At 41.8% G+C, this 25982-nt stretch overlaps 1 protein-coding gene across 6 annotated transcripts in view; it reads left to right on the forward strand.

The window, feature by feature from the left end:
* Brca1 (BRCA1 DNA repair associated) overlaps positions 1 to 25982 on the forward strand; it is a 68885-nt gene that overhangs the window by 523 nt on the left and 42380 nt on the right. For 2 of the 6 annotated variants that reach the window (XM_038328437.1, XM_038328439.1), the window contains exons 2-9: positions 1460 to 1558; positions 10740 to 10793; positions 14612 to 14689; positions 16827 to 16915; positions 20069 to 20205; positions 21236 to 21338; positions 22712 to 22757; positions 24817 to 24893. In XM_038328437.1, the coding sequence (XP_038184365.1) occupies positions 1479 to 1558; positions 10740 to 10793; positions 14612 to 14689; positions 16827 to 16915; positions 20069 to 20205; positions 21236 to 21338; positions 22712 to 22757; positions 24817 to 24893 (664 nt within the window). In that variant the 5' untranslated portion in view covers positions 1460 to 1478. Of the gene's footprint in view, positions 1 to 1459; positions 1559 to 10739; positions 10794 to 11085; positions 11177 to 12200; positions 12411 to 13443; positions 13571 to 14611; positions 14690 to 16826; positions 16916 to 20068; positions 20206 to 21235; positions 21339 to 22711; positions 22758 to 24816; positions 24894 to 25982 lie in introns of those variants that run through there. The other 4 variants (XM_038328442.1, XM_038328441.1, XM_038328443.1 and 1 more) reach the window with 4 other exon arrangements.

Here is a 25982-nt window from a genome sequence, read left to right on the forward strand (position 1 = left end):
GTTTGGTTAGTTTCTAAGACAGAATCTCATTATATAGCTCTCTCTGGCTTTGAACTCTTTATGTAGAGGAGGCTGGCCTCGTCATCTGCCTGTCCCTGCCTCGGGGGACAAGGGGTTAAAGGCCTCCTATACCATGCCCACCTAGTTTTGGGGATATTGAGTACGGGGGTCTTCTGTACTCGGGTTGGCCTTGAACTCCGCGCTTAGCTCCTGGTGACTTTGAACTCCTCGTCCTCTTGGCTTCCCCTCCAGAGTGCTGGAGGTACAGGTTTGCACCAGCATACCTGACTGATTTGGGGACTCCTGTCTAGCCCAGGAAGGCTGCTGAACTTTCGAGACCAAGCCATTCTTCTCCTTCACCTTCTCCATTTTCTGGGACTGTAGACATGCCACCACTTGTCCCTGCTTGGTTTTGATTTTAAGCAAGAAAAAGGAAGCAGGGAGTCTGGAGAAAGTTCACAGCTACCACTTCTGTCCAGTAACTTCACTGTAGCTGTCCTTTCCCTGGAGAAAGGAAAGACCAAAGGAAGACTATAAGGTTACATGACAAATAATAGAGAATTTAGATTGCTAACTGCAAAGAGCAACTACTAGAATTTTTTTTTATGTTTTAAAGATTCATTTTTTTATGTTTAAGTATATTTATTACTTAATATGTAGTTAGATAAAACATATTTATCTTTAACTATATGCATATGTGTGCAGGGGTTCTGGTCTGGATTTTAGACTTCCAGACACCTGACATAGATAGAACTCTATGAGAACTGAACTCTAGTTCTCTGGAGGAGAGGCGAGCCTTCTCCAGACCCTGAGTGTTTTGTTTTGTTTTTTAAAAATGGAGATGTTGTTCATCAACTCTATAGTTGGTATAATTCTAAAGCAAAATTTAAATTTCTCTTATTTAGAATTACAAACCAGGTGTGGTAACCCCAGCACTCAGGAGGCTGAAGCAGGAGGACTGCTACAAGTTGGAGGCTAATCTGAGCTTTATAGTGTGTTTCAGGCTTGTGTGGGTTACAGAGTGAGAACTCTCCCCAAAAAGGGGTGGATGGGGATGACTTAACCCAGAAATTCCAGCAGTAAGTGGGTGGAGGCGGAAGGATCCAGGGTTCAAGAATAGCCTTGAGTGCCCACAAATACAGAGCTGGTGTGGGTTATATGCGATCTTACCTCAAAAAAGAAAAGAAAATTGTCAGGTAAGCAACTGTGTTGAAGAACCTTTTTTTGTTTGTTTTGTTTTGTTTTGTTTTTTTTTGGCAGGGGCGGGGGACAAGGTTTCTCTGTATAACTTTGGTCCCTTTCTGGAACTAGCGCGTGTAGACCAGGCTGGCCTCAAACTCACGGAGATCCACCTGTCTCTACCTCCTGAATGCTGGGATTAAAAGTCTGTGCCAGCACTGCCCGGCCTAAAAACCTTTAAAGTTGTTTAATTACATGTGTTTTTAAATTTTCATTGAAGTTCACTGTACCTGGAAGAAATGGATTTACCTGCTGTTCAAATTGAAGAAGTACAAAATGTCCTTCATGCTATGCAGAAAATTCTAGAGTGTCCAATCTGGTAAGTCAATGGGAGAATTTTTTTTTTTTTAAGTTTTTTCGAGACAGGGTTTTTCTGTAACTTTTGGAGCCTGTCCTGGAACTAGCTCTTGTAGACCAGGCTGGCCTCGAACTCACAGAGATCCGCCTGCCTCTGCCTCCCGAGTGCTGGGGTTAAAGGCACACGCCATCACCACCCGGCCAGGAGAATTTATTAATTTGGGGTCCTTTGTATGATTTTCTTTCATGCAAATGAGAAGTGTCTTTACATAGTAGAGAGAAAAGCAATCTTTTAATATCAAAATGACTGTATTTTTTTATCACTGAAGAGTTTTAAAAGTGCAGAAAAATCTTCGCTCTGACACCCCCCCTCCCTCAAATCCCTTTTCCCAACTAAAGGCCTGTCTTGATTTGTTCTTCCTTGCTTAGGACAGGGTTCTGGTAGACTTTTCCTCCAGCTATAAGACCAACCTGACGTAATAACCATAGTAAATGAAGTTAAAAATCTTCTCTGGCTCAGTCTGACCCCGTAAATTTAAATGAGAACACCACTAGTTCTCAAAGCTTTAAGCAATACTTGCACAACTAATGCAGAACGAACTTTTCTTCTCCCCCCCCTTCTTTTTCTTTTTCTTTTTCCTTTTATGATAAGCTACACTATACAGCCCAAATCAGCCTCAAACTCACTATCTAGCTTAAGCTCGCCTTGAACGCAAATCCTCCTGCCTCTGCCTTTTGAGTGCTAGGATCATAGGCATAAACGACACACCTGGCTCAAAGATTAAGTTTGGACCAGTGTTTATATGGGTACCTATCCCCAGTCAGGATATGAAACATTTCTAGTACCCTAGAAAATTCCCTTGTGTGCTTATGAGTTCCTAGTTTTCAGACCTTCCAGGGCCTTTGGAAGTTAGTTTTTAGTGTATAATTTTGTAATTTTCAAAATTTTATGCACTACGGCTCAAGAATATAGCTCAGGAGAGTGGCTTGCCTATCACACAGGAAGCCCTGGGTTCAGTTCCCATCACTTCATAAATTAGGCCTGGGGACCGATATCTATAATCCCATCAGAAGGTGGAGTCTGGAGGATTAGGAATTGTAGGCGGGGTTTTCTGTCTTGCCTGTCATCTCTGTCCCACCAGTCACAGGGAGGGAGACTTTTTATTAATTATAAATGCTTGACTGATAGTTTAGGCTTGTTACTAACTTGCCCTTACAACCTAAATTATCACATTTCTATTAATTTACTTTGTGCCTCGTGGCTTTATTACCTCTATCCCATTTTGTGTTGTCTCGTGTCTCCCTGGCTTCTCCCCATCTCCTGGCGACTCTACCCTTCTTCCCAGCGTTCTCTCAGTCTGGCCTTCCTGCCTAACCTTCCTGCCAGGTATTGACCATTTAGCCCTTGATTAAACCAAGGAGAGCAACGCATCTTCACAGTGTACAGAAGGATTGCCCCACAGCAAGGAATTCAGGGTCATCTTTGACTGTGAGGCCAGCCTGGGGTACACTTGACCCTTTTCCCCTCTTATTTATTTATTTATTCATTCATTCATTCATTCATTCCCTTAAAAGCATTGCTCAGGACTGGATGTCTACCTTGGAAGCAGAGCAACTTAACCAGCATGCTTTAGGGTCCAAGTTCAGTTTTCAGTACGGTGAACAAATGCTGCGGAGAAAAGGCATAACCAGTGTTAAAAAGCCTAAGCTAGGGCTGGTGGCCAAGAGTCCATACTGTGCTTTTAGACGCCTCAAGTTCAGTATCTAGTACCCAGGTCAGGTGAGTGATACCTCCCCCATAACTCTAATTCCTGGGACTCTGACACTCTTGTCACCTCCATGGGCATCTTAACTCACTTGTACAAACCTCCTCATAGAAACACACAAATAACACACAGTTCAGGGTAAATCTTGGGCTGGGTGTGATGGTACAAGCCTCCCAGCATTCTGCCGGAGGCAGATTGGTCATTGGGTGCCAGGCCATTCTGGCTTGATTTCTGAGGCTCTGGCAGTCCTAGGACTCAGATCCATCTGCCTCTACCTTGCGGGGCTGGGATTGAAGGCGAACACTACCACCACCACTGGCTGAAAATTTTGATCCTTGAGGCTTGATTTATGAGGCTCAGTGCCTGTGAGTGCTTGCTGCTCATTTGGGACACAGGATTCAGTTCCTGGCGTTCTGATTGGGTAGGTAGTTCATGATCATCTATAACTTTAGCTCCGGGGGAGTCAGTGTCCTCTTCTGGTCTCTGCAGGTGCCGCATACATGTGTGGACATACACACAGAGACACATAAAAAGAGAAACATCACATTTCATGAAAACAAAGGAAAATCTTGACTCACATACCACTTTTTCTGTGTGTTTGTTTGTTTGTTTTCATTGTATAAGCTGGAAAGCAAGGAAGACAGCCAACATCATTTTGGAGTCTCCATGTGCGTGCACAAATGTCAACATGCAGAAAGACAAAAAAAAAATTATTGATCTGTTGTATTTTTTAAGATTTTCTTTTCTTTCTTTCTCTATTAATGTATACACTTGCCTTGTCTGCATGTATTCCTGCAGACCAGAAGAGGGCATCAATAGTGAGCTGCCATGTGGGTTCTGGGAATTGAACTCAGGACCTCTGGAAGAGCGACCGGTGCTTTTAACTGCTGAGCCATCTCTCCAACTCCCAGTTGTACTTTTTTTTTTCATTTACCTTTGATGGGTTGATGGGTGATTTAAGTAAATTTGCCTGCATGCTTCATGAGGTTATTTGTACTTGAAGTCAAGTTAATAAGATTAAGGAAGATGTGTTTTCAGAGAGAAGATTTGAAAAGTGCTAGCATCTACCCTCGGCATTGCAGCTAAACAAAAACAAGACTTACATGAGATTTACAGCCAAATCCATGAACTATCAGAGCTACAGAGGCAGAAATATCATTGTAAGAGAAAGATTGGTTTTGAAAAGCCTAAACTTACTGGGGATAATTGCAAACAGTGATCAAAAAGTCTTCAATAATGTGGCATTTGGGTCCATTTATTTTACATTCCCATGGGACTCAGTCATAAAAATGTAATATTCTTTCTCATTCTGGCAAATTAAACCATCAGTTAAAAATTCAGATACATAAAAACTACAGAGGCAAGAAAGAAAGTTACTGGCACATTTTCCTTTCAGTTACTCAGCGTTCTCAGCCTCTTGCTGCACTCTCTTGTTCTTTTCTTTGAGGTGGCCCTCAAAGGTTTTGGTCCTCCTCCCTTAGCCTCCAAAGTGAGAATTAGAGGTATGCACCTGTAAACTTTAGGCCTCCTTTTTTTAATTTTTTAAAACTGTGTCTCACTGTATAGTTCTGGCTGTCCTGGAACTCACTGTGTAGACCAGTCTGACCTCGATCTCAGAGGTCCTTCTGCCTCTACCTCCCTGAGAGCTGGGATTAAAGGCACGCACCACCACCACCTGGCAATTTTAGTAATTTTTAAACTAGACTGTTCACTACAGTCATTTTTATTTTTTTAAAAAATTTATTTCATATGTATACAGAAGAGGGCATCAGATCTCATTACAGATGGCTTTGAGTCACTATGTGGTTCCTGGGAATTGAACTCAGGACCAGGTGGTGGTGGTGCACGCCTTTACGCCTTTAATCCCAACACTTGGAAGGCAGAGGCAGATGAATCTCTGTGAGTTCAAGGCCAGCCTGGTCTAACAAGAGCTAGTTCCAGGATAGCTAGGACTGTTATACAGAGAAATCCTGTAGGGGAGGGGCAAAACACACACACACACAAAGAGAACTCAGGACCTCTGGAAGAGCAGCCATTGCTCTTAACCTCTGAGCCATCTCTCCACCTCTATAGTCATTTTTAAAGCTTAAAGTAATTTATATGGAATGTTCTAGAGTGGGACTGAGCCTACTGCTTTGTTATTTTTCTTGCAGTTCTTAGGATTGAACTGAGGACCTTTCCATGGTGTGCTGTGTTGCACCTGCATTCCAAACTAGGATGATTTTCAGTTACACAAACCCTTCTCCCTTGTGTGTTAGTGTGAGTTTAATCCAAGACTTGATGTGTGCTGGGCACACTGTGCTGCTGAGTCACACCCCAGCCCATGCAGTGAGTTCTAAAGGATACCTGATTAATCGTGACTAAAAACTGTTACTTGGAGCCTTTAATCACAGCTATTGGGAGCAGAGGCAAGGAGATCTCTGAATTTGAGGCCAGCCTGGTCTACATAGAAGCCATGTCTCAAAAACCAAAACCAATGCAAAACAACCACCAGGAAAAGTAAAAGAAAAGAAGCTGCTCCTTGGGGTGGCTGTGGAGCAGAGTGTCAGTTCCTAGGTCTCCGCACTGATAGTCCTCTGTCCCTAAGTTATTTGGGAGGAGCAGCTTTATTTTTATTTTCAGGGTGGGAGTTTGAAGTTGGGGTCTCCAAGTCCTGTGCTCATGTGATCTCTTCTCAGCCTCCCCAGGTTGCTGGAGCCACAAACATGCACTACTACATCTAGCTTGTTTGGCGGTCCCTTGTGGTCACTGGTAGCTCTTTTCACCCTTTTAACTATGCCTATGTGACACTTTCTTTTTTCTTTTTTGGTTTTTCAAGACAGGGTTTCTCTGTAACAATCTTAGCTGTCCTAGAACTAGCTCTTGTAGACCAGGCTGGCCTTGAGCTCACAGAGATCCACCTGCTTCTGCCTCCGAGTGCTGGGGTTGCCCGGCCTACGTAGCAGTTTTTATGTGCTGAAATGTGTACCTGGTACTTCTTTCCCCGGTGATTCATCCCGTTCAAGCTCAAGCTACAAATACTCAGTAGACTGAAAAGATTGCATGACATGAAAAGTGTTTGAAACATTTGAATTTTATAGTAAACATTTACTCTTATCAGAAGCTAGAAGAGAAACATTTTAATTTTTTTCCCATTTTCATTCCTATTCGTCTTCAAGCTCTTCCTACAGCAGTCACTACCTTTTTACATATGGGAGTTTTCATCTGTTCAGAGTTGGTGTTTACAATGTGTTTATATAGCTCGGATTGTAATTACCATACTGAAATATAATTATTTCAGAATTGAGTCAGTGGTGAGAATGAAAGCCATCTGGTATCATGACTCAATCCAATTTCTCTTTTGCTAAGAACTTTGTTTGGTGTCTAGCTTGTCTCAGAAATCGTGATCTAGTGACAAATCAGTCACTTTTGTTGGAATTGTGTTCTCGCAGTAGCCCAGATGACTGCCAAGGTGAAAACTGAGGATCCGGGAGAAAGCGTGACCTGAGGTTATTCTGCCCATACAGACAGAGCTGGTAGGAGAAGCTAGCCTTAGACTTAGTCAGGATCCCCGTGACCACAGGAATTACACGACTAAGCCCTTTACAGCAGGCTCTTCCATCCCAGCCTTTCCTGTGACCCGTGACCCTTTTCTACATTTGACATGCGGATTGTACTTCCCTCACGCCAGCAAGTTGCCTCTTTAACGTCTTACATTGGCCTGACCACCAGAACTCAGTGTATAGAGCTCCTGCAGAGTGAAGCTAAGGACAAAATAGGCACGTTTGCTGCCCAGCTGGGCTCCCAGCTACCTCCCCCCTCTTCTCTAGGCCCCATCATTCCAGTTCCGCACAGCAGCCTTACACAAGCACCGAGCATGGTCCTGCTCAGTTTAGCTTCTCTGCTCCCTTTCCAATTACTGCCTGGTTTGTTTCCTTACATGACTCAGCTGTCCCCCACTGCCACTTCCTCACTCATGCGTTTTATTGCCTCTCTCTCTCTCTCTCTCTCTCTCTCTCTCTCTCTCTCTCTCTCTCTCCCCCACCAGTGTGTGCTTCAGTACTCTGTGCTTTTGCCCTGCGTGGTTTTTCTTTTTAACACATTTCTCCTTCAGGATGATAGTACATGCGGTTCATTTTCCTATTTTATTTGTGCAAATGCTTGAACTTTTTCATACTCAGTTAAAAAGGCAATTCCAAGCCAGGCAGTGGTGTGGCAACTGTCTTTAATCGTAGCATTTGGGGGACAGGGGCAGGTAGATCTCTGTGAGTTCGAGGCCAGGCTAGTCTACAGAGTGTGTTCCTGGACAGCCAGAGCTGTTTCGAGAAAGCTCGTCTCGAAAAATAAAAAACAAAAGATGGCCGGGCGGTGGTGGCGCACGCCTTTAATCCCAGCACTCGGGAGGCAGAGGCAGGCGGATCTCTGTGAGTTCGAGACCAGCCTGGTCTACAAGAGCTAGTTCCAGGACAGGCTCCAAAGCCACAGAGAAACCCTGTCTCGAAAAACCAAAAAAATAAAAATTAAAAAAAAAAAAAAAACAAAAAAACAAAAGATGATCCTATGCTGAAAACAAGCTGTAAGGTGAGCCAGTAAGCTAGCTCAGCAGGGGAAAGCTCTCACTGACGCCCAGCAACCTGAGTCTGATCCTCAGGACCCGCTCATTCTTCTCTGACCTCCATGGGTGCACCACGGCAAATGCATACTCACACATTGCCCACTGTACACACAGTAAATAAGCACATTTTAGTTTGTTTGTTTTTCTAGGCAGGGTTTCTCTGTGTAACAGCACTGGCTGTCCTGGAGCTCGCTCTGTAGACCAGGCTGACTTCGAACTCACAGAGATCCTCCTGCCTCTACCTCCAGAGTGCTGGGATTAAAGGCGTGCACCACTACTGCCTGATAAATACATTTTAAGGTGCTGTGAGGCAATTAAAAAAATGTACAGTAGGCTTGACATATCCATAGGTGGGGTACATTACTTGGTCACAAACACTTGGATATCCTGGCATCTGATTTGATGTCATACCTGACCTGTCACCAGTTACTTAGTAAAGCAGAGCTAGGACTGTCGTTCAGTGGGAGAGCACTTGCCTAGCATTTGTAAGGCACAAAGGGATGATTCATATTTTGGGAGGGATGGTGTGGGCTTGGTGGGTAAAGGCACTTGCTGCACAAGCCCGGTGACCTTGGTTTGAGCCATGTAACTCTCATAAATATGGAGAGAGAACTAACTCCATGGAGTAGTTCTGGAGTAGTTCTGGCCTCTGTACATGTGTTGACACACAGTTCAAGTGAAAACTTTTAACTGGGGCTGCAAAGGCAGAAGAGCTGCTCCTTCCAGAGGACACAAGTTCAGTTCCCAGCACCCACATCAGGTGCTTTACAACAGCTGCAACTCATCAGGAGCTTTACAACAGCTGCAACTCATCAGGTGCTTTACAACAGCTGTAACTCATCAGGTGCTTTACGACAGCTGTAACTCTAGTGCAGGGGATCTGACACCTGGCTCCCAAGGACAAGGACAGAACATAATGTGGCCCACACTATCCTCTGGCACACATGCACACAAAAGTCAATATTTTAAAAAATCTTATAACTGGCCGGGCGGTGGTGGCGCACGCCTTTAATCCCAGTACTCGGGAGGCAGAGGCAGGCGGATCTCTGAGTTCAAGGCCAGCCTGGTCTACAAGAGCTAGCTCCAGGACAGGCTCTAGAAACTACAGGGAAACCCTGTCTCGAAAAACCAAAAAAAAAAAAAAAAAAAAAAAAAAAAATCTTATAACTACGGGAAAGATTTACTACAAGACAAAAGAGTCTCTCTCTCTCTCTCTCTCTCTCTCTTTCTCTCTCTCTCACTCTCTCTCCTCTCTCTCTCTCTTTAAAAAAAGGTTTGTGTGTGTCCGTCCATATCAAGGTATGTCACATATGTTTGGGTTCCTGGAGAGGCCAGGAACATGTATCAGGTCCTTTAGAACTGTGGCTGCTGACAGTTACGAGCCAGGTGATATGGGTACCGGGAACTGGTTAGGTCCTCTGGAAGAGTAACAAGTGCTCTCAACCACTGAGCCATCTTGGCAGCCACTGGTTTGATTTTTTTTTTTTTTTGAGGCAGGATTTCTGTGGCCAAGGCTGACCTTGACCTTGCTTTGTAGCTGAACTCTTCAATCTCCTCTATTTCTCAAGTTCTGGAACTGTGGGGATTCACTTCTGCACTGTGCACAAGTTTTCCGTGTGTGGCATTTAGTTAAGATTCAGGATATGCACTAAAAATGCTGGCTGAAAAAGTGAAAATAACGAATATGAAATATCGGCTTGTGGTGGGGGGTGAGGGAAGTTGTTAACCCCAGGGCCTTGAACATGCTAGGGAGGTGCTCTGCTGCTGAGCTACATTCCCAACCTAGCTAATCTTTTAAATGCTAGCAGTAATGTAGATCTTTGAAGAGATCAGAATTTCTGTTATGTTTCTGAATGCTCAGTGAAAGGATCTTTGTTTTTTTGTTTTGTTTTGTTTGAGACAGTCTTGATGTGGAGGCCTGGCTGGTCTGGAACTCTCAAGATAGAGCTGTGTGCTCTTGCCTCCCAGGGCTGGAGGCTTCTCCACACCCAGCAAGATCATACTTTCTCCTTGCTCTAAGCGTGACAGACCTTTAATACTAAATTGTCCTAAATCATGGTTCTCAACCTTCCTTATGCTGCAACTCTTTAATGCAGCTCCTCATGCTATGGTGACCCCCAACTGTAGCACAAATTCTAACTGGTGTTAATAAAAATTCAGAGTCAGCTATTTGGGGTTGAAAGCAGGATCAGAGAAGCAAAGCAGCCAGGCAGTAGAATTCTTATCTCTACCAATGCTCAGACCAAAAGGGCAGAGATCCTGTCTCTCTAGGAATCCTCAAAGTGAATACTTTCTCCTCAGACTGTATGCTCAGACTTTGTCCTCTGTCTGACTGCTTCAGACTGCACCTTAGAGTGTACCGAGCTCCTATCTCCTCCCGCCATATATTCCTCTCTCCACCCAGCCATATCCCTTCCTATCTCTACCTCCCTAGTGCTGGGATTAAAGGCATTGAACTCCCAGGTACTGGCATGGAAGGCGTGTGCCACCACTGCCTCTAGTGGTTTAGCTCTGTACTCTGATCTTCAGGTAAGCTTTATTTGTTAAAGCAAAAATATCACTATACCCAACCATAAAATTATTTCACTGCTACTCAATAACTGATTTTGCTGCTGTTACGAATCATAATGTAAACGTGTGTTTTCCGATGATCTTAGGTGACCCCTGTGAACGGGTCATTTGACACCCCCCACCAGGTGAAGAACCACTCCTCTAAATCTATACTCAGGCTCAGTTATAGCAACTTAAAGCTGAACCTCTACTTAAAAAACCATTTGCTTATAAAGAACTTAATTCACCTCACTTATTTTTTCTCTCTCTACTTTGTTCTTGTACTTGTCTAGTTTGGAATTGATCAAAGAACCCATTTCTACAAAGTGTGATCACATATTTTGCAAGTAAGTGAACAATTTTATAGATCTGTTATTAACTTTTGTGCGTGTTCATCATTACACAGCTTTATAGAGGCCTTGGTTTTTTAGTTAAACTTGTTTTTCTTCCTCAGGGAGTAGTTATGAATTCATCATATATATTGGCCATCACCATAGTTCTTGGTAAAGTTTTGACATTGCTTATCTAAAAGAATCTGTAGCGTCCCTTTGAACAGCTGTTTCGTTTGTTTTTGGTGTTCAAGGGTGAATGTAGACTGGAAGCAATTGTGAAATAAGCACATTTTGTTCAGCCTTCCCAGTTTGTCATTTCTGTTTATCCCTACATGTTCTGCTCTTCCCACTAAAAAGGTACAGTGTTTGCCTGCTTCATGGTGCTGGTGAAGATAGAGGTATGAACACTGTGTATTTAGGCTACAGTTCATTAACATCAAGTTCCGTGTAGCCCTTCATATCTAGAGGTGGTTATGTATTGGCTGAGTCAACCAACTGTGGGTTGAAAATATTCAGGAAACAAATTGTGTCTACATTGAATATATGCAGAATTTTCTTTTCATTGTTCCCTAAACAATATAAAGTCAGAAATATGCATCATATGGTTAAAAATATTTATTTATATTTGTGCTTCTATGTTTATGTGAATGTGTGCATGCACATACGTAGGGGTACCCATGGGGGCTAGAGGAGGGTGTTGGATCTCCCAGAGCCGGAGTTAGATACAGTTGTGATCTGCCACGTACGGGTGCTAAGAAGTAAACTCGGGTCCCCTGGAAGAGCAGCTAATGTTCTTCACCACTGAACTATCTTTCCAGCCTCTGTCATTTATATTTTTATATTATATGTATTTAAGTAAACTATCTTTTTATGTCAGGGGATTGAATATCCAAGGATTTTGGTATCCCTGGGACCTATCTCCCCCATTCTGCGGGATGACTATTAAGAATTTTGTCCTTTTTGTTGTTTGTTTAAACAGTTCCCGATGTTATTGCAGTTCTCGCCGTCAGAAATTCAAAATGAGTTTTAGGGACTAAAGTGCAACTGTTGGCAGAGTTGCTTCCGTCTGGAGGCGGCTTCCTGACAGTCCACACTCCTTGACTCCTGGCTCTATGCTGCTACTTTTTTTGTTGTTATCCCCTTGTCTTCTTGATCCTTTTGCCTTTCTATGTGTCAGGGTCTCTTTCTGAAGGAGGCCGTCTTCCCTAGGAGTGTTTGTTTTTTGTTGTTGCTTTACTTTCTCTTGTTTTTTGAAACTCTCACTTCTGTAACCCTGTGTAACCCTGAACTCACTGTGTGGACCAGACTGGTTTTGAAATTATTGTGATCCTCCTGCTTCGGCCTCCTAAATACTGAGCCAACATATCTAGCTGTATGTTGGCTTTAAAATATTTAAGCCAGACATGATGGTTTACAGTGTGTCTTAGTTACTGTTGCTATGAGAAAACACTGTAACCAAGGCAGATTATAGAAGGAAGCATTTAATTGGAGCGTACAGTCTTAGAGAGCTTGGAGTCCACCACTGTGTCATGGCAGGAGCATGGGCAGTATGCAGGCAGGCATGGTTCTGAAACAGCAGCCGAGAGCTCACATCCTGATACATGAACAAGGAGTAGACAGAGTGCATTTGGGGTAATAGGCGGATCTCTCTCTCTCTCTCTCTCTCTCTCTCTCTGTGTGTGTGTGTGTGTGTGTGTGTGTGTGGTGTGGTGTGGTATGGTGTGTGAAAATATATAGGGTTATTTATTAGAATGCCTTATAGGCTGTAGTCCAATAGTAAATGGCTATTTACCAATGGAAGGCTCAGGAATCCAGTAGTTTTTTACTCCACAAGGCTGGATGTCTTAGCTGGTCTTCAATACACACCAGAAGCCCAAAGAAGTGGCCTCTAGTGATGGGGAAGTAATGGTCTTGCTATTAAGAGCAAGTAGACAAACAAAAAGAGAGCAAGCTTCCTTCTGTGTGCTTTATATAGGCTGCCAGCAGGAGGCATGGCCCAGATTACCAGACTAAAGGTAGCTCTAACTGCTTCAAATGATTTAATTGAGGAAGAAAAATAAGCCCTCATAGGTGTGACTAGCTATTTGGGTTTTGGTTAATTCCATATGTAGTTAAGTTGATAACCAAGAATAGCCGTCACACGTGGGCTACATAGTGAGTTCCAGGCCAGCCTGGATTATAGCGTAAATCCCTGTTTTAGAAAGAGGGAAAGAGATAGAGGAGGAGGAAGGGAAAAAGAATTTTTTTCTTTTAAATTTTATTGTTTTATGTGTATGAATGTTTTGCCTGCCTGGATGACTATGCACCATGTGTGTGCCTGGTGCCCATGGAGGTCAGAAGAAGGTGTTGGATCCCCTGGAACTAGAATTGCAGCTGGTTGTGAGCCGTCCTGTGGGTGTTGGGAATTGAACCCAGATCTTCTGGAAGAGCAGCCAGTTTGTTTGTTTTTTCTTCGAGACAGGGTTTCTCTGTAGCTTTGGAACCTGTCCTGGAATTAGCTCTTGCAGACCAGGCTGGCCTCGAACTCACAGAGATCCGCCTGCCTCTGCCTCCCGAGTGCTGGGATTAAAGGCACCTCCCACCCCCATTCAGTGCTCTTAACTTCTGAGCCATCTCTCCAGCCTTCTTTCTGAATTCTGATTCTTCCCATCCTCTCCCAAACAAGGATCCAGAGGTCTACTTCCACTGTCTTGCTCCTTTTCCACGTCACCTTACTGGTTTAGATAAAGTCCCACGAGTTCCTTGATGGCTTCTGCCACTTCTCTCTGGCCATGGTCCAAGGCAGCATAGCTGTATGGTTCTGCTTCAAGAAGTTTACATTAAAATGATGGTGGTGGTGGTGGTGGTGGTGGTGGTGGTGGTGGTGGTGGTGGTGGTGGTGGTGGTGGTGGTGGTGGTGATGATGATGATGGAGCCCGGTGCACCTTTAATCCCAACACTCAGAGAAATGGATCCTTGTGGGTCAACCTGGTATATGGAGTGGATTTCAGGGTAGCCAGCTGTAGACAGAGAAACCTTGTTTTGGGGTGTGGGTTGGGGAAAATAAAGTAATAATGGAAATAATTGTTGTTGGCTTCTATATCAGTGCTTGATAAACTATATATTGTGTATGGTTGGCTTATTTTTTTATTTTTCTTGGTTTTTTGTTTGTTTGTTTGTTGGTTTGCTTTTGAGACAGGGTTTCACTTGGTAGGCCTGGCTGTCCTAAAACTCACTGTGGAGACCAGGCTGACTTTGGACTCAGATTCACCTGCCTCTGAGTCCTGGGTGTTGGGATTAAAGGTGGCCACGACACCTGGCTTCAGAACCTTATTGTCTGAGCTACTGTAGCTTTGTCATGAGCCACAGAGATTCGTTTACTTAGTCCCGGGGATAAACCTGGGCTTGTGTATACTGGGCAGGTGCTTTATCACTGAAGTGTATATAGCCCAGACCCTAGGCGATGAGCTTTTAAACGAATACAACAATTTTTTAATACAATTTTATATTAGCTGCTTAATCATTTCTGATTATACTACATGAAATAATTATGAATATATCATTAAATATGCTGTGTTAATTTTTTAATGTTTTATTTGATCACAATAGTAAGTCATATGCAGGTTAAGTTCAGTTTTCATAGGTCATTTCTTACATGGCTTGATTTTCTGCTTATGCAGCATCTAAAAATAATTACTGAAAAATTATTGTAATTTACCTGTCATTACCCTTTAAATGACTCTTAAGGGCAGTTGTGAAATTATCTTCATGGCTATTACTTTTTGGGTGTTCTTTCTACAAAAGAAAATTAACTTAAATTGTTTTTTTTTTTTTTCTTTCTTTCTAATTTATAGATTTTGTATGCTGAAACTTCTTAACCAGAAGAAAGGGCCTTCTCAGTGTCCTTTGTGTAAGAGTGAAATAACCAGAAGGTACATAGTTTGTGTAATCATGAGAGGGTGGGAGCAACAATGGCATGGAAAAAAGGAGAAATTCATATGTAGGTAATGTTCTGTAAAACCATTCATCAATAGAAAAATAGACAAAAATTGGGGGCGAGAGGTGTACTAGTTGGTAGAGTGCTTGCCTGGTAGACACAGGCCTCTGAGTTAGTTCATATGATGGTACCACACAAACCAGATGTCTCGCAGCTCAGATGGCTGAGCAGGTAAAGGCGCTGTCAAGCCTGATGGCCTGAGTTTGGTTCCCAAGACCCATATGATGGAAGGTGAGAACTGCCTCTTTGCGACTTGTGCTCTGGTCTCCAAAAGTGAGCTGTGGCATGTACACATACTCCTTCCTAATTAATCATTTAGTTTGCTAGTAAATTAATTAGTCAATTGATTACTTTTTTAAAATTTAAGAATAAGGGCTGGAAAGTTGACTCAGAGGTTAAGGGTATTTGTAGCTTACAGCTGTCTGTGACTCAGGTCCCATGGGGAGTCTTCTGACCCGTGGGCTCCAGTCATGCACATGTTGCACACACATGTAGGCAGACAAGACAGACTGACACACACAAAATAATAAAATAAAGACAGGCGTGGTTTCACATACCTGGGACAGCAGCCCTCAGGAGGTGGGGGTTAGAGGATCTGCCTGTGAAGGTTATCCTTGACTAAATAGTGTGTGGGAGGCCAGCCCAGACTGTACAAGACCCTGTCTCAAAAAAAAGTGCTTAACGAACAGATTATTTCTAAGATTATTTCCTTGGATGTTCGTGGGGCATCTGCCATCACCAAGTCTTAGCAACTTAGTGCCTTGTTTCCCATCCACATGCTCACTAGCCCCCATCCTGCTTAGCTTCCAACACCGAATGCCATCAGGAGCACTTGGCTGCTATGGCAATAGATAACATATACTGTCTTTTCTGACTCTTCTGAATACAGAAGAATCAACAGTCTTATCTCTGATGGGGCTGCACTTCCGTGTCTCAAACATCGCTTCTACCACAGTTAGTTCTATTAGGGCAGTGCCTTCATCTCCTCCACTAGTACTGTTGTTTGTCCAGTGTTTAATACATAGTAGGCAGATATTTAAAGGAGGAGTTAATTTTGTTCTACGTAAACCTAAATCTGTCTTTGGATTTTGGTGTCTATTTGATGGAAATCTGAGAAGCAGGGCTGGCAGTGAGGGGTTCGGTTGGTTTGGGAGGTTAAGAATCTGCTCTTGATTTATATTTACTCTGCGTTTGGGGTGGAGCTTTGTGGCAGAGTCTCTGTTTGGCCTTGAAATTACTATGGCTAGCCTCAAACTACAGATCCTCTTGGCTCAGTTGAGATTACAGGAGTGTGCTATTCTGCCTGGGTTTTTTGTTTTGTTTGAAACAGTGTCGTGTAGCCCAGATTGTCCTTGAGTTAATTCCTCTATCTTTGCCTCTCACGTGCTGGGATCACAGGCATGTACAGCCATGCCTAGCCCAGGATACTAATATTAGGGAGATTTAGGCTTTTGGTGGTCTTGTATGAGTCACCAAAATATTTAAAAAATCAATACAGTCTAATTCCAGCAGGGAGAGCTTAAGACCACCCTAGTCTACAGAGTGAGTTCCAGGACAGCCAGGGCTGTTGTTACACAGAGAAATCCTTTCGTTTAAAAAAAAAAAAAAAAAAAAAGGCTGCAGATATGGCTCAGAGGTTAAGAGCATTGTCTGCTCTTCCAGAAGTTCTGAGTTCAATTCCCAGCAACCACATGATGGCTCACAACCATCTGTAATGAGATCTGGTGCCCTCTTCTGGCCTGCAGGGACACATGCAAGTAGAATGCTGTATACATGATTAATAAATCTTTAAAAAAACAAAAAAAACAAAAAAGAAGTATAGTCAAAAAGAGAATGAACACACACACACAGACACAAAATCAAAGCAAAAATAAGTATGCCCACGAAGTTTTTTCTCGTGTCAGTGATTATAATGTGATGTCACTGGTATGTGTGTGTTTATTTTTACTGATTCTTTGAGTTTGTGCTTCCTGCTATGTTTACAGTAGGAAACTTAGAATCTATGTGTTTGCATGTCTTTTTTTTAGTGTGCTTAACATTAATCATATATGTGCTTCTCAAAACAATTTCAGAAGTCTGCAAGGAAGTACAAGGTTTAGTCAACTTGTTGAAGAGCTGCTGAAAATCACTGATGCTTTTGAGCTCGATACAGGAATACAGTGTAAGTGTTGCATGCTCGAGGGCCGGCTGGGGAACCTGGTCAGTACAGGAATGCAGTGTAAGTGTTGTACAGCCCAGAAGCAGCGCTCAAGGGCTGGTTGAAGAACTTGAGAAGTTTTCCAAGCTAGTTTATGTGAATAAGTTAGTCTTATGTGAATAGAGTTTAGTCTGGTTAAGTTTTATTTATTGCCCCAGCTTGGGCTGGGGCAGTTGAGTTCTGTGTCTGTATGGAGCCCAGAGGTCATCTTCAAGCATTGTTCCTCAGGAGCAATCCACATGGCTTTGAGACGAGGTTTCCACTGGTACATGGTGCTTGCCAATTAGGCTGGGATCCCTTGTGTCTGCGTTCGCTGTGCCCAGCTTTTTATGTGAGCGCTGGGAATCAAGTCTCCATGTCATGCAGCTACTGAGCTCTCTACCCAGCCTCTTTAACCTCTGTATTTTTTTAAAAAAAATTAAAATTAATAAAAAGTATTTCATGTATGTGGGAATTTTGCCTACATGTATTTGCTGGCTAATTTTATGCCAACTTAACACAAGCTAGAGTCATCTGAGAGGAGGGAAACCGATTGAGAAAATAACTTCATAAGATTGGGCTGTAGGCAATTGTTGGGCATTGTCTTACTTGGTGACTGATGTAGGAGGGCCCAGCCCTTTGTGAGTAGGTCACCCCTGAGCTGCTGATCCTGAGTTCTATAAGAGCAGGCTGAGCAAGCCATGATAAGCAAGCCAGTAAGCAGTATTTTCTGTGGCCTCTGTATCAGCTCCTACCTCCAGATTCCTGTCCTACGTGAGTTCCTGTCCTTACTGCTTTAGATGAAGAATTGTTATATAGAAGTGTAAGCCAAACCTTTTCCTCCCCAACTTACTTTGGTCATGGTGTTTCATTGCAACAACAGAAACCCAAACTAAGCCCATGTATGTCAGTGTATATATGCTTGCTGCCTGCAGACTCCAGAAGGAGTTGAATCTTCTGTAATTAGTTACAATGGTTTTGAGCAACCCTGTGGATGCTGGGGATCAAACCTGGATCCTCTGGAAGAGCAGCCATCTCTTATAACTTATAACTTATAACTACTCTTATAACTACTGAGTCATCTCTCCAGCCCTAATTTTTTAAAGTTACTTTTGATTGTTTGTTTGTTTGTGTATAGAGGGGTGTGGCTTAGGCCTGCCACAACATGTATGTGCAGATCAGGACAGCTTTCGGGAGTTGCTTCTTTCTTTCTACTATGTGGGCCTTTGGGGTTGAGCTGAGACCTTCAGGGTTGTTGCTAACTGCCTTTACTCATTGGCCCTAACTTTTAAATTTTTATTACTTGTGGTAGTGCAGACATGCATTTGCTAGGTCACACATTTGGAAATCAGAGGGTAACTTTAGGATTTTTTTTCCTTCATTTACATGATGTTAAACCTGAAATTTTCAAGGAGAAAGAACAAATCTACAATTGTCTAATTAAAGCAAACTTTTAACACTGGCCTGGGCAGGTCCGTACCCAGGATTCCCAGAGAATGGCACTGAATTAGGTTAGTCTGCTTATAAGGGCAGAACCTACAAGGCTATCTGCCTTTATCCAATGGGACCAAGCGTACATCCTGACATACTTCCTGCCTGAATACCTCCCACCTATGTGTGATCAAGCACATCCTGTGTATTTGGGGCAACCAAAACCTTGTTTTCTGAAGTAAGGACACAGGGCTTACTATCTTACATGAACAACGCCTCCAGCATTCCAGGAAGTTACTTGTCCTTGGGCAAGTGAGGCTACAGGTTAACTTTAGAATCAAACTCAGGGCATAAGGCTTCGCTGCAAGAATTTGGCCCTGTCAGCCTGTATCATTTTAAACCATTCCTATCAGCCTTACATTTTATTCTTCATTCCTAAAATGTATATTTTAATGTCTCTGAAATTGGAGCATTTTATCAATTGTATGTCATTGCTTAAGTTTCCTTTCTTAGTGGTACAAACAATAGTGGTACACCTTACATTGTTACTCCTTAAATTGAGAGATATGGTAAATTTGTTAATGGGCAAATTTATTAGTTTTTAAGTGTGTAGGGGCTATAAAAATAACTTGCATAGTCTCTGAATTTCCAAACTGGACTTTAAAAAATTTTTTAGGGGGGCTGGAGAGGTGGCTCAGTGGTTAAGAACATTGCCTGCTCTTTCAAAGGTCCTGAGTTCAATTCCTGGCAACCACATGGTGGCTCACAACCATCTGTAATGAGGTCTGGTGCCCTCTTCTGGCCTGTAGACATACACACAGACAGAATATTGTATACATAATTAATTAATTAATTAATTAATTAAATTTTTAGGGGGCTGGAGAGATGGCTCAAAGGTTAAAAGCAGTGACCGCTCTTCCAGAGGTCATGAGTTCGACTCCCAGCAACTACATGGTGGTTCATAACCATCTGTAATGAGATCTGGTGTCCTCTTCTGGCCAGCAGGCATACAGGCAGGCAGAACACTATGTATAATAAATAAAATTAATTAAAAAAAAGAAACCAAAATTATAAAAAAATTTATATAATCAGAACAGGAGAGATGGCTCTATAATTAAGAATGCTTAGCTGCTCTTACAGAGGACCTAGATTTAGATTTCATCAATGACAGCAGGTGGCTTACAACTCTAGGGGATCCAGTGCCTGCTGACTTCTACAGGCACCTACACCCACATGCTACACGTGAACTTATGCATACATACACACATACACATAAATTAAAAAATAAATTAGAAATTAAAGGTAGACCCACATGGTGGCATACACCTTAAATCTTAGCACTCAGGAGGCAGAGGCAGATAGATCTCTGTGAGTTCAAAGCTATCAAATTTCAGACTAATACACAGAATCTGCCTCAATCATACAATGAAACAATTAAATATATCTATAATGAATTGTTATTTTTGTTTGTTTGTTTCTCAAGATAGGGTCTTTCTGTGTAGCCTTGGCTGTCCTGGAGTTCAGAGACCCTCCTGTTTCTGCCTCTCCAGTGTTGGGATCAAAGGTATGTGCTGCCACCACCACCAGGCTTGTTTTGTTGTTTGCATTATCCTTACACAGCAGGGAGCAAACACAGTATTCTTTTTGGGTATTTAAGGAAGATTGTTGTTTTCTTCTAACTAAAACATGGTACTTTATGTTTCAAAGTTGCAAGCAGTTACAGCTTTTCAAAAACGAAAAATTCTTCTGAACCTTTGAATGAGGACACTTCTATCGTCCAGAGTGTGGGCTACCGAAACCGAGTCAAAAGACTTCGGCAGATTGAATCTGGAAATGACAACTTGGTAAAGCTGTTTTCTGTTTGGTTTTTTTTTTTTTTTTTTTTTCTGGCATTACTTATTAAGCATTAACATTGTGAATTAGTGACTGAGTGGATTTACATGAAAACTTAGTAAAGCGAGAATGCTGGTAAATTAAAATGGCAGGACAAGTGTTCCAATAAGTAAGAATTATGAACCTGTTGTGATCAAGAGACAGTTATAATCCTTCCCGTTTTATAACTTCAGCTCTGATGCTGGTCTGAAACTGAAACAAGATCACTGCTCTCTTGTAAGCATTTGAAAATTACTTCAACTTAACGTAATGACTTACTCTGTATGTGACTGGATAACAGAGATTACAAAATATACCTTTACTGTCCATAGGAACTGGGGTTTTATGACTGCCATTAGTCCTTTCTAAAATGGTTTTATTTAAACGGTTTAGATTTATTTTATTTATTTCTTGTTTTTTTGAGACAGGGTTTCTCTGTGTAGCCCTGACTGTCCTGGAACTCACTCTGTAGACCTTGAACTCAGATCTTTCTGCCTCTGCCTCTGCCTCTGCCTCCAGAGTCCTGGGATTAAAGGCATGTGTCACCACTGCCTGACTAGATTTATTTTTATCTTTAATTAATGTGTATGTCTGTGTGGGGTTTGTGCATATAAATGCAGGTGCTTTGGGTTCTCTGCAAGAGTAGCCTGTGTTCTTAATCACTGAGCTATTTCTATAGTGCCTGATTTATTTTTTTTTTACATCAGTACATAATGTGTTAAAGAACACTAAGACATTTTCAAAGTGTGTTTTCATGGGTCTTTCACTTGACTCCCAGCCATTGCTACCTCTGTTCCTTCTTTGTAACCTCCCCCTCAGGCTCTACCTCTTACCATTTATGCTTTTTGAAAATATATTTTATGTTGTCAGTCCAATCTCAAATGTGATTCGAAATATAGACTATCAGCTCTAAATTTTTGTATTAATACTTAGGAAATAGTTTTGGAAAAATAAAGGAAATTTTCGAAACATAAAACTTAGGCATTCTCTACGGTTTAACAGAAAGACAGTCTCAGTGTCCAGCTTTCTAACCTTGGAATTGTGAGATCGACGAAGAAAAATCAGCAGCCACAGCCTCGAAAGAAGTCTGTGTACGTTGAATTAGGTAAGGGTCTCAGATTTCATTAAGTTCAAAATAATTGCTAGGTTGTTTGGGTTAAAATTTTATCAAAAATCTTGATTGTGATTTATATGTGTTGCTCTGAATTTTAGTAAAAGTACAATAATTTTATGGACTCTATCGTGAATTCTAAATTATGTAAAAGTTACACTTCACCTTGTAGAATCTTACTTTATAAAAAAGAACGAAAGAAAAGATGCTGGTTATGAATGTAAGTAAATTTTGTAAAAATATAAAGTCAAAATAAAAAAGAACATGATTAGTTGGCTTAACATTTAGAGAGATCTAAGAAAACTGTTCAGGCCCTGCACTCAGTCTCCAGTCAGCCAAAAAGAAAGAAAGAAAGAAAAAAAGAAATGAGCTCAAGCAGGACTCTTTAACCATGTTTTCTTAGAATTTGTGAGGGTGACTGAGTTTGTCATCCAGCACTTGAGAGGCTGAAGCAGGAGAATCATGAGTTTGAGGTCAACCTGGGATACATAGAGAAGAACCCTATCTAAAAATAAATAATCAAATTGGGAAGAATGATTCTATTTCAAGTTCCCTGCACCACCATGTATCTTTATAACATTTATTGGATTTATTTGAAATTAACTTGTATGTTTTCTAATCATAATATATCCATCAACAATGCTGTTGCTTTGTACAAATATTCCAGGGGCGTGGTAAGATGACACAGTTGGTAAAGGCACTTGTTACCAGCTTGATAACCTAAATTCAATTTCTAGACTCTACATACTGGAAGGAGAGAGCCAACTCCAGTACATTGTTCTCTGACATCTACATTATATACACACGCGCGCATGCACACACACACACACACACACACACACATGTGTTAATAAAAGTAGTACAATTCATATCAGTTGCTATTTAGGGACACTGAACTGTATCTTAGGTGCTGTTGTATCTAAGATATTGGTCCTGAGGTAGTTACTAATTTTATGCATGCATTAAGTAAACAAGGTTAAGAATTTGAAAGTATTGTCAGACCGTGGCAGCGCTCAATCCCAGCACTCAAGAGGCAGGCAGATCTCTGAGTTCGAGGCCAACCTGGTCTACAGAGTGAGTTCCAGGACAGCCAGGTTACAGAGAGAAACCCTGTCTCGAAAACCAAGCAACAACAAAAAAGAATTTGGCTGTAGGAAGCTGGCTTTGGTGCCCATGCTTTCAGTCGCTACTCTGTATTGCCACACAGTGGGCATTATTTCTATAATGTAACATTACTTATACAAAATATGCACTATAAATATTTCTGGATGAACTACGGTATGTTTTGGAAGAAACATTTTTTTTTTTTTGACCCTTTTAATTAAAAACCTTGAGTGATTTTTGGGTTTTGTTCTTTGTTTTCTAAGGGTCTGACTCTTCTGAGGAGATAGTTAATAAATCAGATGGCTGCAGGTGAGTCATAAAGGAGCCTTTGTCTGTGAAGCTGATATTTTCTTTTTTTAAAATATTTTTTATGGTTTATTTAACTTTTATTTTATGTGCATTGGTGTGAAGGTGTCAGATCCCCTACAACTGGATCTTCAGACAGTTGTGAGCTGCCATGTGGGTGCTGGGAATTGAACTCAGGTCCTCTGGAAGAGCAGTCAGTGCTCTTAACCACTGAGCCATCTCTCCAGCCCCTGAGGCTGATATTTTCATATCTAATTACTATTGAGGATTCTAGGTTTAGGTCATGGTGTTAGAAGAAAATTTAAGGATCATTTAGTTTCGTCCCCTTTATTTTATTTTCTGGGAAACCTTTTTTATTTGTACATTTTTTTATTCCAAAGAAGTTTTAGATAACGGTGGCAGTCAGCAAACACTTAATTCTCTGAATTTCTCAGATATGGTAGTGATTATAACTAGTGAAAGTATGAGAGAATCTATTTATTTATTTATTTTTATTTTGGGCAGAATCTGTGCGGCCCTGGCTGTTCTGGAACTCACAGAGATCAGCTGCTGCCTCCCAAGTGATTAAAGGCATATAATACCACACCTGGCCCAAAGAGTTTAATTTTATTCATAATCTAACAGTTTCTTTTTAAGATCTGTGATAACTGGTCATTATCTGTAAATTTTTGCCTACAAATTACTTTTACCTAACCTTAAAATTGGAGGGGGGTGGGCTGGAAGTATGGTTCAGTGGTAGGGATTAAAGAGTTTTTATTTTAACTTTTATGTAGAGCGGGACTTGGTAGCATGTACCTTTAATCCCAAATTCTTTTTTTTTGTGAGGCAGAGGCAGGTGGATCTCTGTGAGCTCAAGCCCATCCTGATCTAGAGAGAGACTGTCTCAAAAAAAAATTATGTGTGTGGTTTTTTTTTCCCTGAACATATATTTGTGTACCACATTTGTGTCTAGTGCCTGAAGAGTCCAAAAGAATGCATCCTGTTCCCTGGAACTGGAGTTACAGATGCCTGTGAGCCATCCTGTGGGTGCTAGAGATCGAATCCAGAGCTTTTAACACTGAACCATTTCTCGGCCAGACATGGTCACGCATGCCTTCAGTCTCAGCACTCAGGAGGCAGAGACTAGCAGATATCTGAGTTCCAGGACAGCCAGTGGTACACAGAGAAATCCTGTCTCAAAAAGCCAAAAACAAAACAAAACAAAATGAAACAAACAAACAAACAAACAAAAAACAACCCATTGAACCATGTCTCCATTATTCGAGGTTTTGGACCAGCCACTGGAGAGTGTACTCAGTCTCAGCTGACAAGGAGCCCCATACCCTGAAGGAAGTTAACTCTCCCTCACAATCAATGGTCTGTCTATTGCTGCCTAGTTAGGGGTATGGGTTCACGAACCCCTTCCCTTTAGATGCTAGAATGTTGACAGGCTTGTCTTGTGCAGATGGCTGTAGTGAGCTCATGAGTGCAGTGGCTCTGCTTGTCCAGAAGACACCGGTTTTTTTTTGTTTTATTTATTTATTTATTCATCCATCCATGCATTTATTTATTTATTTATTATGTATACAATATTCTGTCTGCGTGTATGCCTGCAGGCCAGAAGAGGGCACCAGACCCCATTACAGATGGTTGTGAGCCACCATGTGGTTGCTGGGAATTGAACTCAAGACCTTTGGAAGAGCAGACAATGCTCTTAACCTCTGAGACATCTCTCCAGCCCCAGAAGACACCGCTTTGCTCTGGTCTTTCCGCCCTCTGGTTCTTAGTATCTTGCTACCCCTTCTTCCCCAGTGGTCCCTGAGCATACAAGTGTGTTCTTATTTGCATATCCAAAAAGCAGTGTTCTATACTATTCTGATCTTTGTGACTGCTCTCAGTTTTTAATAATTCCATTTTTACTGAAAGGCACTTAAAGGAGAACAGATTCCAAAAGGTGAGTCAGTCTGCTCAGCTGCTACGACCCTCTCTAGGGGAGCTAAAATATTTGATCTTGCACATCGGACAGATTTGTGAGCATACAACTAGAATTTCTCATTCGAGCTTCTGTCTTTCCCTCCTTTAGTGTGCAAGACCAGGAATTGTTACAGATCACCCCTCGGGGAGCTGGAGATGAAGCCAGTCTGGAGTCTGCAAGAAAGGGTAATGTCAAGCCTTCCCAACTTAATGACACTAAAGAGAGTAGGTAGATACAGCTCTGTAATTAAATTAATCTGAAGATCAGGTTCCAAATTTATTTATAATTTATAATTCACAGCATCTTTTTAAAGAATCAAAAAAAAATTTTTGAGCTGCCATTGTGTGACAGCAAGCGGCACTATACTGGTGCGATCGTGTGGAGCTGCATGCTGCCCTCAGACAATTCTGCTGTATAATCCAGAGTAGTCTATCCATCCTTTTGTTTAAGCCACCCAAGCGCTGGGATTGTAGTCACATACCACCAGCCCTTGCTGTCCTTTCCTCTTAGTTGATATATTTCATTTTTTGCCACCTGGTTTTTGTTTCTTTTTGTTTTGACTGATTTAGAAACAAACATACTACAGCTCATGCTGGCCTTGAACTATCAGCGTTTTTCCTGCCTTAGCCTTCTCAGTGATGGAATACCACACCTAGCTGTCAGCTAATTTTTAAATGTAGCATTAGTTTGCTAACAGAATAGAAAGCTTGAGGGCTGTTGATCAAATAATCACCTTTTTTTTTCCTTCAGTTTTAGAGAGTAGGGGAAGAGAAGATGTGATTTAATTTCCATGTTTAGGAAAATATCAGACTGTATAATGGAGTAGCTTGAAAGAGTGTGAGCTACAGCGGGCTGGAGAGATGGTACAGAGGTTAAGAGCATTGCCTGCCCTTCCAAAGGTCCTGAGTTCAACTCCTGGCAACCACACGGTGGCTCACAACCATCTGTAATGAGGTCTGGTGCCCTCTTCTGACCTGCAGACATACACACAGACAATATTTATTGTATACATAATAAATAAGTATTTTTACAAAAAGAGGGTGAGCTACAGATTCAGTATCATCATAGTTTATGATGTTAGCTCTGCTAAAGCCAGTGGAAGCTGGGTGTGATGGCAGGGCACACCTTTAATCCCAGCACTTAGGTGCAGAGGCAGGTGAGTTCCAGGACAGCGAGGGCTACTCACAGAAACCTGTCTTGAAAAACCAATAATAATAACAACAAATATTTTAAAAAGCTAGTGGATTGGTACTGGAGAGATAGCTCAGCAGTTA

The sequence above is a fragment of the Arvicola amphibius genome, chromosome 4, assembly GCF_903992535.2.
Source record: "Arvicola amphibius chromosome 4, mArvAmp1.2, whole genome shotgun sequence".
NCBI classification, from domain to species: Eukaryota; Metazoa; Chordata; class Mammalia; order Rodentia; family Cricetidae; genus Arvicola; species Arvicola amphibius.